Source organism: Panthera pardus, unplaced genomic scaffold (assembly GCF_024362965.1).
Source record: "Panthera pardus isolate Hobbes unplaced genomic scaffold, ASM2436296v1 HiC_scaffold_25, whole genome shotgun sequence".
Classification (NCBI taxonomy): Eukaryota; Metazoa; Chordata; class Mammalia; order Carnivora; family Felidae; genus Panthera; species Panthera pardus.
In genome coordinates this window covers 80,391,522-80,404,810 of record NW_026526821.1, presented here as the reverse complement: position 1 = coordinate 80,404,810, position 13,289 = coordinate 80,391,522, and the positions used below count along the sequence as shown (strand labels likewise).

The following is a 13,289-nucleotide window of genomic DNA, read 5'->3' as shown; positions in this document are numbered from 1 at the left end:
ACAGATAGGAAGGACCTCAAGAAAGTGACCCAATTAAATTGTTTCTAAATTCCAGGTTTATACCCCAAGATGTGCATGTGTAGATCTGATCCTAACTAGCATATAATAGACTTTGAGATCTAAACTAACAGATAAAACATCACCCAAGTCACAGATTCATTACTGGGTGATACACACATGAACAGATCTAAATAGTATTGCAAAGACTCTGAAAATTGAACTGACATTGGAACCACAGCTCACAGAGGTACACTAGAACTTGATGCCTAAAGCTAACAAGATCAGTTGCCTGCTAGGACAGAAATATCAACATTTATCATGGGATTTCAAATAAGAACAAGTCTTGCCAGTATTCAAAATATCTAGGACCCAAAATTACTTGGCATAAAAAGAACCAGGAAAACCCCCACTCACATGAGAAAAAATAGTCAATAGACAGTAATATGGAGATGATACACTGGAATTATCTGATAAAACTTTAAGCAATTATTACAAAAATGCTCCAACAATCATAAAAGCTGTCGGAAATGAAAAATACAAAGTCTCAAAAAGAAATAGGAAACAGGAAAAACACATAACTCAACAATAAAGTAACCAATTTTTTTAAACCTCACTGATGGCTTCAATAATAGCAGAATTGAGATGAAAAAGGAGTGAATTGCAAGACAAATCAATAGAAAATATCCAATGAACAACAAAAAGAAAAAATACTGAAAAAATAATAATAAAGAGAGCCTAAGGGACCTCTGAGACAATGCCAAGTCTAACATTCATAACATCAGAGTCCTGGGGTGCCTGGGTGGCTCAGTCAGTTCAGCGTCTGACTCTTGATTTTGGCTCAGGTCATGATCCCAGGGTCATGGGATCAAGCACCAAGTCAAGCTCTGCTGAGCATGGAATCTGCTAGGGATTCATTCTCTCTCTCTCTCTCTCTCTCCCCCTCTCTCTCTCTCTCTGCCCCTCTCCCCTGCTTGCATTCTCTAAAATAATTTTTTTAAAAAGAGAAATAAAAAAAAAAGTGCCATGCAGAAAAATAGTTTATAGCAGTGCTATCAACAATAGCCAAATTATGGAAAGAGCCTAAAATGTTCATCAACTGATGAATGGATAAAGAAGATGTGGTATATACATATAGAATATTACTCAGTGATCAAAAAGAATGAGATCTTGCCATTTGCAACAACGTAATGGAACTAGACTGTATTATGCTAAGTGAAGTCAGTCACAGAAAGATAAATATATGATTTCACTCATTATGGAATTTAAGAAACAAAACATATGAGTGGCAGGATGGGCTAAATAGGCGATAGGTAGGGGTTTCTGGGTAGCTCAGATGGCTAAGTGTCCAACTCTTGGTTTCAGCTCAGGTCATGATCTCATGGTTTTGTGAGTGCAATCCCCACATTGGGCTCTTGTGCTGGCAGCACAGAGCTTGCTTGGGATTCTCTCTCTCTCCCTCTCTCTCTGCCCCTCCCCAACTTGTGTTGTCTCTGTTTCTCTCAAAATAAATAAACTTAAAAAAGAAAGAGGGGTGCCTGGGTGGCTCAGTCAGTTGGGCATCCAACTTCAGCTCAGGTCATGATCTCATGGCTTGTGAGTTCGAGCCCTTCATCAGGCTCTGTGCTGACAGCTCAGAGCCTGGAGCCTGCTTCAGATTCTGTGTCCCTCTCTCGCTCTGCCCCTTCCCCACTTGTGCACTCTCTCTCTCTCTCTCAAGAATAAAACATTTTTAAAAACTTTTTTAAAGAGAGAGAAAAAAGAAATCTTCCAAAGATTCAATCAATCAATCAATCAATCAATAGCTGATGGGCATTAAGGAGCACACTTTTTGAGATGAGCACTGGGTGTTATATATAAGTGATATATATATATCACTTATATATAAGCACTGGGTTTATATCACTGGGTTTTACTCCTGAAACCAATACTACACTGTATGTTAACTTGAATTTAAATAAATAAATTATGTACTCTAAAAAAAATAAACAAACTACCAAAACCAAAACAGGAAAAAAACAGAAAACCTGAACAGACCCATAACCAGCAAAGAAATTAAATCAGTAATCAAAAATCTCCCAATAAACAAAAGGCCAAGGCCAGATGGCTTCACAGGTAAATTCCACCAGACATTTAAAGAGGATGTGGAGAAAAGGGAATACTCTTGCACTGTTAGTGGGAATGCAAACTGGTGCAGCCGCTCTGGAAAACAGTGTGGAGGTTCCTCAAAAAATTAAAAATAGATCTACCCTATGACCCAGCAAAAACACTGCTAGGAATTTACCCAAGGGATACAGGAGTGCTGATGCATAGGGGCACTTGTACCCCAATGTTTATAGCAGCACTTTCAACAATAGCCAAATTATGGAAAGAGCCTCAAGGTCCATCACCTGATGAATGGATAAAGAAATTGTGGTTTATATATACAATGGAATACTACTTGGCAATGAGAAAGAATGAAACATGGCCTTTTGTAGCAATGTAGATGGAACTGGAGAGTGTTATGCTAAGTGAAATAAGTCATACAGAGAAAGACAGATACCATATGTTCTCACTCTTATGTGGATCCTGAGAAACTTAAGACCATGGGGGAGGGGAAGGGAAAGAAAAAAGTTAGAGAGGGAGGGAGCCAAACCATAAGAAACTCTTAAAAACTGAGAATAAACTGAGGGCTGATGGGGAATGGGAGGGAGGGGAAAGTGGGTGATGGGCACTGAGGAGGTCACCTTTGGGATGAGCACTGGGTGTTGTATGGAAACCAATTTGACAATAAATTTCCTATTAAAAAAATAATGAGGAGGTTAATTCCTATTCTCAAACTATTCCAAAAAATACAAATAGAAGAAAAACTTGAAAATTCATTCTATGATGCCAGCATTACCCTGATACCAAAACCAGACAAGACTTCACTAAAAAAGAATACAGGCCAATATCCCTGATGAACATGGATGCAGAAATTCTCAATAAAATACTAGAATCAAATGAAAACAGTACATTAAAAAAATCATTCACCATAATCAAGTGGGATTTATTCCAGGGCTACAAGTGTAGTTCACTATTTGCAAATCAATCAATGTGATACACCACATTAATAAAAAGAAAGGATAAGAACCATACAGTCCTTTCAACAGATACAGAAAAGGCATTTGAAAAAGTACAACATCTATACATGATAAGAAAAAAACAAAAACAATAAACAAAAAACCTCAGCAAAGTACGGTTAGAGGGAACTACCTCAACATCATAAAGGCCATATATGAAAAACTCACAGCTAATATCATCCTCAATGGGGAAAAAATTAGAGCTTTTCCCTTACACAGTCAGGAACAAGGCAAGGATGTCTATTCTCACTGTTACTTTTTAACATAGTACTGGAAGTCCTAGCCTCAGCAATCAGACAACAAAATAAATAAAAGGCATCCAAATTAGAAAGGAAGAAGTCAAACTTTAACTGTCTGGAGATGACATGATACTGTATATGGTAAACCCAAGAGACTCGACCAAAAAAATTGCTATAAGTGGTACATGAATTCTGTGAAGTCACAGGACACAGAATCAATGTACAGAAATCTGTTGCATTTCTAGATACTATAATGAAGCAGCAGAAAGAGAAAACAAAGAACCAATCCCACTTACACTTGTACCAAAACCTACAAGATACCTAGGAATAAACCTAACCAAAGAGGTAAAATATCTGGACTCTGAAAACTGTAAAACACTAATGAAAGAAACTGAAGATGACATAGAAATGGGAAAACATTCCACACTCATGAATTGGAAGAACAAATATTGTTAAAATGTCTCTATTACCCAAAGCAATCTACAGTTTTAATGCCATTCCTGTCACAATACCAACAGCATTTTTCACAGAACTAGAACAAACAATCCTAAAATTTATATGGCACCACAAAAGAATCCAAATAGCCAAAGCACTCTTGAAAAAGAAAAGCCAAGATGGAGGCATCACAAATTTCAGATTTCACGTTATATTACAAAGCTGTAGTGATCAAGACAGTGTGGTATGGTACTGGCAACAAAAACAGACTGGCACAAAAGAGGACAGAATAGACACCCCAGAAATGAACTCACCACTATATGGTCAAGGTCAATTAATCTTCAACAAAGCAGGAAAGAATATCCAATGGAAAAAAGACAGTCTCTTCAACAAATGGTTTAGGGAAAACTGGACAAGAACATCCAGGAAAATGAAACTGGACTGCTTTCTTACACCATACAGAAAAATAAATTCAAAATGGATGGGAAACCTAAATGTCAGACAGGTAACCATTAAAATCCTACAGAAGAACACAGCCAATAACCTCTTGACACTGGCCATAGCAACTTCCTACTAGATAGGTCTTCTGAGGCAAAGAAGAAAAGCAAAAATAAACTACTGGGACTTCATGAAAATAAAATGTTATGCACAGCAAAGGAAACAATCAACAAAACTAAAAGGCAACCTATGGAATGGGAAAAGGTATTTGCAAATGACATATTTGATAAAAAGTTAATATCCAACATTTATAAAGAACTTACAAAACTCAACGCCCAAAGAACAATCCAGTTTAAGAAATGGGCAGAAGACATGAACAGGCATATTTCCAGAGGATATACAGATGGCTGACACACGAAAAGGTACTCAACATCACTCATCATCAGAGAAATACAAATCAAAACCACACATACCTCGCACCTGTCCGAATGGCTAAAATGAACAACTAACTCATCAAACAACAAATGCTGGTGGGGATGTGGAGAAGGGGAACCTTCTGCACTGTTGGGAATGCAAACTGGTACATCCACTCTGGAAAACAGTATGGAGGTTCCCCAGAAAGTTAAAAATAGAACTGCCATATGATCCAGCAATTGTACTACTAGGTATTTACCCAAAGGATAAAAACATGCTAATTCAAAGGGATACATACACCCCGATGTTTCTGGCAGCATTATCAACAACAACCAAATTATGGAAAGAGCCCAAATGTCCTTCACCTGATGAAGAAGTAGTGGCATATATATACAATAGAATATTACTCAGCTATAAGTGAGAATGAAATCTGGCCATTTGCAACCATGTGAATAAAGCTAGAGAGTACTATGCTAAGCAAAACAAATCAGAGAAAGACAAATACCATATGATTTTACTCTTATGTGGATTTAAGCAACAAAACAAATGAACACGGGGAAAAAAAGAGAGGCAAACCAAGAAACAGACTCTTAACTAGAGAGAACAAATTGATGGTTACTAGGTGGACAAAGGGATGGATTAAAGAGGTGATGTGTATTAAGGAGGGCACTTGTGATGAGCATGGGTGTCGTATATAAGTGATGAATCACTAAATTCTGTACCCGAAACAAATATTGCACTATATTTTTACTAGCTGGAATTTAAATAAAACTTGGGGAAAAAAGTAAAGTTTTGTAGAATTCAAATGTGAAGCCATCTGTTCCTGGACTTTGTTTTGAGAGAGTTTTAAAGTATGTTTCAAATACTGCTTACACTAATCAAAGAAGACCACAATAAATGGAGACACATACCATGTTTATGGACTGAAAAACTCAATATGGTACACATATCAGTTGTCTTCTGATTGATCTAAAGTTTTAAAACAATTCTAATCAAAATCCCAGAAAGATTCTGTGTAGATATGGACAAGCTGATTCTAAAACTTATATAAAAGGACAAAGAAATTAGAATACCAAAAACAATTTTGAAGAGAAATAATGTTGGAAAAATCATGCATGATCTTAAGACTTTTTCTAAAGCAAGAACTAGCAAACACTTTCTATAAAGGGTCATTTAGTAAATGTTTTAGGTTTTGCAAATCATACAATCCCTGTCACAGCTACTTAAGTCTGCTGTTAAAACAGCAGCCATTGATATTATGGAAATAAATGGGTGTGGGTGTGTTCCAATAAAACTTTATCTACAAAAATAGGCATCACTTTAATTTCCCATGGACTGTGGTTTGCCATGCCCTTCTCTAAATCTATACTAATCAAAAAATCGTGGTATTAGCAAAAGGACAGATTGACAGAATAAAACTGAACAGAGAATCCAGAAATAAACCTATGCAATATGCCCCATTGATTTCTGACAGACGTACAAATGCAATTCAGTGGAGTAAGAATACTCTTCAATAAATGGTATTAGAACAACTGGACATCTTATGTATAAAAGCAATGAGCCCCAAAGTAAACCTCATACCTTATTAAAAAATTAACCCTAAATGTATCATACATCGAAATATAAAATGCAAAACTATAAAACATTTAAAAGAAAACATTTAAGTAAATCTTCATGATCTGGTATTAGTCTAAGAATTCTCAGAACTGACACTAAAAGTACAATCCATAAAAAAACAAATTTGACAAGCTAGACTTCATCAACTTTTGCTCTTCAAAGGATACTGTTAAGAACATGAAATGACAAGCTAGCAAAATTAGTGGTTCCTAGGCTTACTAATAGAGGTGAAAGTGTGACTGTTAGGTATGAGGGAGTTTTTTTTTTCACATGCTGAAACTATTTTTATTCTGATTGTGATAGCAGTAACACAAATCTATACATCTGTTAAATTCATAGAATCTACATCTTTCTTTTAAAGATTTTTAAGTCATCTCTACATCCAATGTGAGGCTCAAACTCATGACCCTAAGACCAAGAGTCCCATGCTCTGGGGTGCCTGGGTGGCTTAATCAGTTAAGCTCTGACTCTTGATCTTCACTCAGGTCATGATCTCATGGTCTGTGAGTTCCGGCCCTTCATTGGGCTCTGTGCTGACTGTGCAGAGCCTGATTGGGATTCTTCTCTCCCTCTGTCTGCCACTCCCCCTTTCAAATAAATAAACTTTAAAAAGAAAAAACAAAAAGAGTCACATGCTCTTCTGACTGAGCCAGCCAGGTGCCCCTAAAATCTACATCTTTTTTTTTTTTTAATGTTTATTTTATTTTTTTGAGAGAGAGAGAGAGACAGAGCTCAAGCAGGGGAGGAGCAGGGAGAGAGGGAGACACAGAATCTGAAGCAGGCTCCAGGCTCTGAGCTGTCAGCACAGAGCCCCAGGCGGGGCTTGAACTCACAAACCATGAGATTATGACCTGAGCTAAAGTCAGATGCTCAACCGACTGAGCCACCCAGCACCCCTAAAACCTACATCTTTAAAAGTCCATTTTCAAAAAAAATAGTCCATTTTAATGTGTAATAATTTACATACAAAATGTAACAAAAACTGTATGAGAGCTATATAAAATTTTATAAGATAGTGTTATCTCAGCTTTGTTTAAAAAGATGCTTGGGGCACCTGGGTGGCTCAGTTGGTTGGGCGTCCGACTTCGACTCAGGTCATGATCTCATGGCTTGTGAGTTTGAGCCCTGCATCGGGCTCTGTGCCGGCAGCTCAGAGCCTGCAGCCTGTTTTGGATTCTGTGTCTCCCTCTCTCTGCCTCTTCCCCAGCTTGCACGCTCTTTCTCTCTCAAAAATGAATAAACATTAAAAAAAAAATTTTTTTAAAGATGCTTACATATAGAAGCTAATTATCCAGATGAGAACTCTGGAAATCTGAATTATATTATTGTTTTTTTCCTTTGTGTTTTTTTTTTTTAATTTTTCTGTAGTAATAAATTACTTTTAAAATCAGGAAAATAAAATGTATTTAATAGGAAATTTTTACCATCCATTCTAATCCTGTAATACCCCAGTAGAATGTCACATTTTGTTTCCACTACTTCTTTTGAAAATTGTGTATGTAAAATATTTTATTTGTATCTTAAATTTGAATTTAATTGCTCTTCAAAAATGTCCTGTAAATTATTTAATGATGGGAAAATTGAAAAAATTCTATGACATATTAACCCTATAATTTTCTTTTTAATCCTTTTTCCAATTAAAAAAAAACAACAGACAAGTACTTGACAGAAGAAATGAACTTGAAAAAGACACCTGTGCTGAATCTTTGATGACTAAGACCTGTAATGAAGAAGGTAATGGTATCCAAGTTACTCAAAGTATTTAAAGCATAACAGAATAACAATATTATGGCTGGCAAGAAACTAAGAAATCCCTGAGCATTTCTAGTTGGTGTGTTATAAGACAGTTCTTGGTAAATATAGTGTAAAATACTAAGTCAGCTTGTTTTAACAAAAGCTTAATTATAATGATTATACAAATAAATTTGGGGATCTTCTTAAAATGTTGGTTCTCACTGAATAGGTCTTGAGTAGAGCCCATGATTCTGACCTTCCAACAAGCTGCCAGTGATGTGTATACTTCTGGCTTAGAGATTACAATTTGATAAGACAGGTTCTGAAGGTCACTGAGAAAAATGGCTTCATCCTTACCTAATTTAGTAAGAAAGAAATGTACACAGTAAGTTAGACTACAAGTGCTACCCCAAATAAGCATGAGGAGGTAATAGAGCAATCACTTCTAGCCAAGATATTCAGCTGAGCAGATGGCCTTCAAAGAATTTCAACATGTAGAAGAAACTGTGTGAGCATTTATAGAAAAAGAAAGTACAAATAACACATAGTTGACTGTGTGTGAAGAGACAAAAGTAGTTAATATTTGAATGTTCACACTATGTTCCCTTTTCACTATCCCCTAAAGATGAATCTTAATTTGGCCTATTTATTTTCTTACCTTTCTCCCTGAAAAGGGGTCATTTCCGCTTAACTAAAGTCTTTGAAACTTTGAAATGCCGAAGTTGGAACAAAAAAAGGATATGGAGAAGGACAAGAGAGGCATGTGGAGTTAAGAGACTTTTTATGACGTTTTTGGGTTTTTTTTTCCTACATAGCCCAGAGAAAGAAGTGCATAAGAGCAACTTCTGAGGCAAGTGGACAGGAAGGAAAAAGAACTTTTAAGAAGTATTGTATAGTGCCAGGCATATAGCACTTACTTTACTGCTGTTGTTTTACAAACTGAGGTCTACCAAGGATATGCCACAAGGCCTATGTATGGTCCCAACTCCAACCCAAAATACTATTACTTCAATTCTTTTGTTGTCCTCATCTATAAAATAAAAAAATGGAATGGTTCTCATGAAGGATGAACAGTTGAATAAACAATTTAGAGCTATGGTTTTGGCATTAGTAGTTTAAAGATACATGATTCTATGTAGGAAAGAAATGGCATTTTCCAATTTTGTTTCTTTTGAATTTGAAGAAAAATGTGGAGTTTATAGTATTCAACAAGGCCAGCAGCTAGTTGATGGTTACTAGCAAGATGGCAGAATAGGTCTCCAGCCCTCATTCCCCCCTCCCCATAAACACCAATTTGGCAACTATCTACAAACATAAGTACCATTGTGGGGGCTTCAAAATCCAGGAAGAAAGTTGCAAGAGCACAATGGAGCCCAAGACAGAGGATTCTTTGAGAAAGCATACCCCTGCCCCAGGACCTGACCACAGACCTAGGAGCAGCTCTATCACCCCATATACATGGATCTACACTAGCGGGCCTGGCAGGAATGTCATGTGCCTGTAACCCCACTAATAGGCCCACTGACTACAGACCCAACTGCAAACCTAGAAGCAACCCCATATTCAGTTCCAGCTGCTCAACTGTGATCCCACAGCCAGTCTGGTCCACCTAGGGACCTGGGAAGAGACATGCCAATCTATGTCCCAAGTAATAGGCGGGCTAACTGTGGACTCAGAAGTAGCCTTTCCACCTGGACAAGCAGCACAAGCTATGCCTGATGATGCCCCCAATGATAAATCAGCCAACTAGTAACCTAACTGTAGACCAGGAAGTAGCCCCATGACCTGGCCCTGGTTCTGCTCCACTGCAACCCTGGAGGCAGGCTTGTCTATCTGGGGACCTGCAGGAGTAGGTCTTTACCTGCCAAAAACACTCTGTAAAGAATGGAAGAGGTCCCTGCTCCTTTAGTTGCACAGACACCAGTGCAAGGCTATAAAGTCACAAAGAAGTGGGCACAGTACCACCAAAGGAAACAAAAAGTTCTAGTAACCAGTGCCAAAGAAATGGAAATCCACAAACTGCTTGACAAAGAATTCCAAATAAAATCATCTTTACAAAGCTCAATGTAGATAGATAGATAGATAGGTAGGTAGGTAGGTAGGTAGATAGATAGATAGATAGATAGATAGATAGGGGGCCCAGTGAGGGCACCTGGGTGGCTCTGTCAGTTAAGCCTCTGACTCTTGATTTCAGATCAGGTCATGATCTCACAGTTCATGAGATTGAGGCCTGCATCGGGCTCTGCGCTGACAGTGTGGAGCCTGCTTGGATTCTCTCTTTCCCTCTCTCTCTGCCCCAACCCCACTCGCTTGCTCTCTCAAAATAAATAAAAATTTAAAAGGAAAAAAGTTCAGTGAGCTAAAAGAGAACACAGATAACTAAAGAAAATTAGGAAAACAATACATGAACAAAATGATGAAGCTCAAAAACAAACAAACAAAAACCAACCTATTAAAAAAAAACAAAACAGAAATCTGGAGCTGAAGAATATAATGATAAAACTAAAAATTCCATTAACTTCAACAGCAGAATCAATTAAGCAGAAAAAACCCCAACAAACTCAAAGACAAGTCATTTGAAATTCCAAATTTAAAAGAACAAAAAAGAAAAGAATGAGGGGTGCCTGGGTGACTCATTTAAGTTAAGCGTCTAACTTCAGCTCAGGTCATGATCTCATGGTTCATGAGTTCGATCCCCACATCAGGCTCTCTGTTGTTGGTATGCAGCCCACTTCAGAACCTCTGTGCCCCCCCCACCCCTCTCCCACTCCCACTCTCTCTCAAAAATAAACATTAAAAAACAAGTGAAAAAGTGAAGAAACCCTATGGGACTTAATATGATACCCCAAAAGAACAAATACTCACACTATAGGTGTCCCAGAAGGAGAGAGAGAGAGAGAGAGAGAGAGAGACCAAAAAGTTAAAGAAACAGTGGTTGAAACATCTCAAATATAAGCAGGAAAATGAACATCCAAATTTGTGAAGCCTAAAAGTTCCCAAAGAGGTTCAAGTAAATTGTCTAAAGTAAAAAGAAAACATTTTCACAGCAGCAAAAGAAAATGACTTGTCACACCAAGGGACTATAACAAGGAATAGCACCTAAGACTATCAGTGGATTTCTCCACAGAAACTGTGTAAGTCAAAAGAGAGAGGGATGAAGGGTGCCTGGGTGGCTCAGTCGGTTAAGTGTACAACTTCAGCTCAGGTGATGATCTCACGGTGAGTTCAGCCATGTCAGGCTCTGTGCTGACAGCTTGGAGCCTGGATCCTGCTTCAGATTCTGTGTTTCCCTCTCTCTCTGCCCCTCTCCTACTCACACTCTCTCTCTGTCTCAAAAATAAATATACATTAAAACTTTTTCTAAAAAAAAGGGGGGGGCGGATGATATATTCAAAGCAAAAAAAGTACAAACCAAGAATACTTTACCTGACAAAACTGTATTTTAAGAATAAAGGAGAGAGTCTCCCATACAAACAAAACCTGAGGGAGTATATTATGCTAGATGTGCCTTACAATAAAAACTAAAGGGAGTTTAGTTTGAAACAAACAAAAAAAAGTATAAACAATAACATAAAAGCATATGAACTGTCACTGTTAAAGGATATACTTTAATAGTGGCATGTAAATCACTTTTAACACTAGTATACAAAAATTAAGACCAATGTACTAAGAATAACTATCACCACTAAAATGGAACACAACATAGAAGTAAAATCTAGAATCAACAAAGTTTATGTGAGAGAAGTGTACACATTCTGCACATAAGTAAAATTAAGTTGTTATTAGCTTAAAACAGACTGCCTTAACTAGAAAATGTTTGATGTGAGCCCAGTAGTAACTACAAAAACAAAAGGCACAATAGATACACCAAAGATAAAGAGAAAAGAATCAAAGCATACTGCTGCTGCTGCTGCAATCATCAAATAAAGACAAGTTGAAGAAGAAACAAAATCACTACAAAACAGAAAACAGTTAATGAAATAGTTATATTAAGTCTTTTCCTATCACAGTAATTACTTTAAATGTAAATGGATTAAATTCCTCAATCAAAAGATAGTATGGCTGAATGGATTAAAAAATTTAAAAAGACTCAACTATATGCTATCTACAAGAGACTCACTTTAGATTTAAAAATACACATAGCCTGAAAGTACAAGGGTGGCTACAGGTAACCAAAAGAGAGGAGTCATTACAGTAGACAAAAGAGACTTTAACTGATAAACTATCATGAGACAAAGGACATTACATAACAATAAAAAAGGTCAATTTACCAGGAAGATTTAACAATTATAAATAAACATGCGCGCAACATCAACTATATACCTGTCAATACATATTAACATATAAAGCAAACATTTACAGATATGAAAAGAGAGGTAGACAGTAATAAAATAGTAGTATAGTTCAATACCCACCTCTTTATAATGGATAGATCATCTACACACACAAAAATTCAGTAACACAGCAGAACTGAATGACACTATAGACAAAATGGAAACTGAACATATATAGAACATTCCACCCCAAAACAAAATACTCATTCTTCTCAAGTGCACATGAAACATTCTCCATGATAGATCACATACTAGTTCACAAAACAGGTCTTAACAAATTTAAAAAGACCGGAATCATTTTAAATATCTTTTCTGATCACAATGGAATGAAATTAGAAAGTAATTCTTCTCCATGTCACCATCCAGTTTTCCCAACACCATTTGAAGAGACAGTCTTTTTTTCCATTGGATACTCTTTCCTGCTTTGTCAAAGATGAGTTGACTGTATAGCTGTGGGTCCATTTCTGGGTTTTCTATTTTGTTCCATTGTTTCCATCTGTTCTATTCTGTTCTCTTGTTTCCATCTGTTTTTGTGCCAGTACCATACTGTCTTAATCACTACTGCTTTGTAATATAGCTTGAAATCCAGAATCACAATGCCTCCGGTTTTTTCTTTTTCAAGACTGCTTTGGCTATTCTGGGTCTTTGTGGTTCCATACAAATTTCAGGATTGTTTTTTCTAACTCTGTGAAGAATGTTGGTGGTATTTTGATAGGGATTGCATTTAATGTGTAGATTGCACTGAGTAGTGTAGACATTTTAACAAAGTTTGTTCTTCCAATCCATGATCATGGATTGCTTTTCCATTTCTTTTTGTCCTCTTTAATTTCTTTCATAAATCTGTATTTTCAGAGTACAGACCTTTTATCTCTTTAGTAAGGTTTATTCCAAGGTATCTTACTGGTTTTGGTGCATTGTTAATGGGAATGATTCCTTGATTTCTCTTTCCACTACTTCATTATTGGTGATAGAAATGCAAC

The 13,289-nt window shown here is 36.9% G+C and overlaps 1 protein-coding gene across 4 annotated transcripts in view; it reads left to right on the top strand.

The window, feature by feature from the left end:
- WDPCP (WD repeat containing planar cell polarity effector) overlaps positions 1-13,289 on the top strand; it is a 382,460-nt gene that overhangs the window by 343,247 nt on the left and 25,924 nt on the right. For 3 of the 4 annotated variants that reach the window (XM_053890730.1, XM_053890728.1, XM_019434749.2), the window contains one exon: positions 7,896-7,975. The exons of the other annotated variant lie outside the window; for it this stretch is intronic. In XM_053890730.1, the coding sequence (XP_053746705.1) occupies positions 7,896-7,975 (80 nt within the window). The remainder of the gene's footprint in view (positions 1-7,895; positions 7,976-13,289) is intronic. 4 annotated transcript variants of the gene reach the window in all.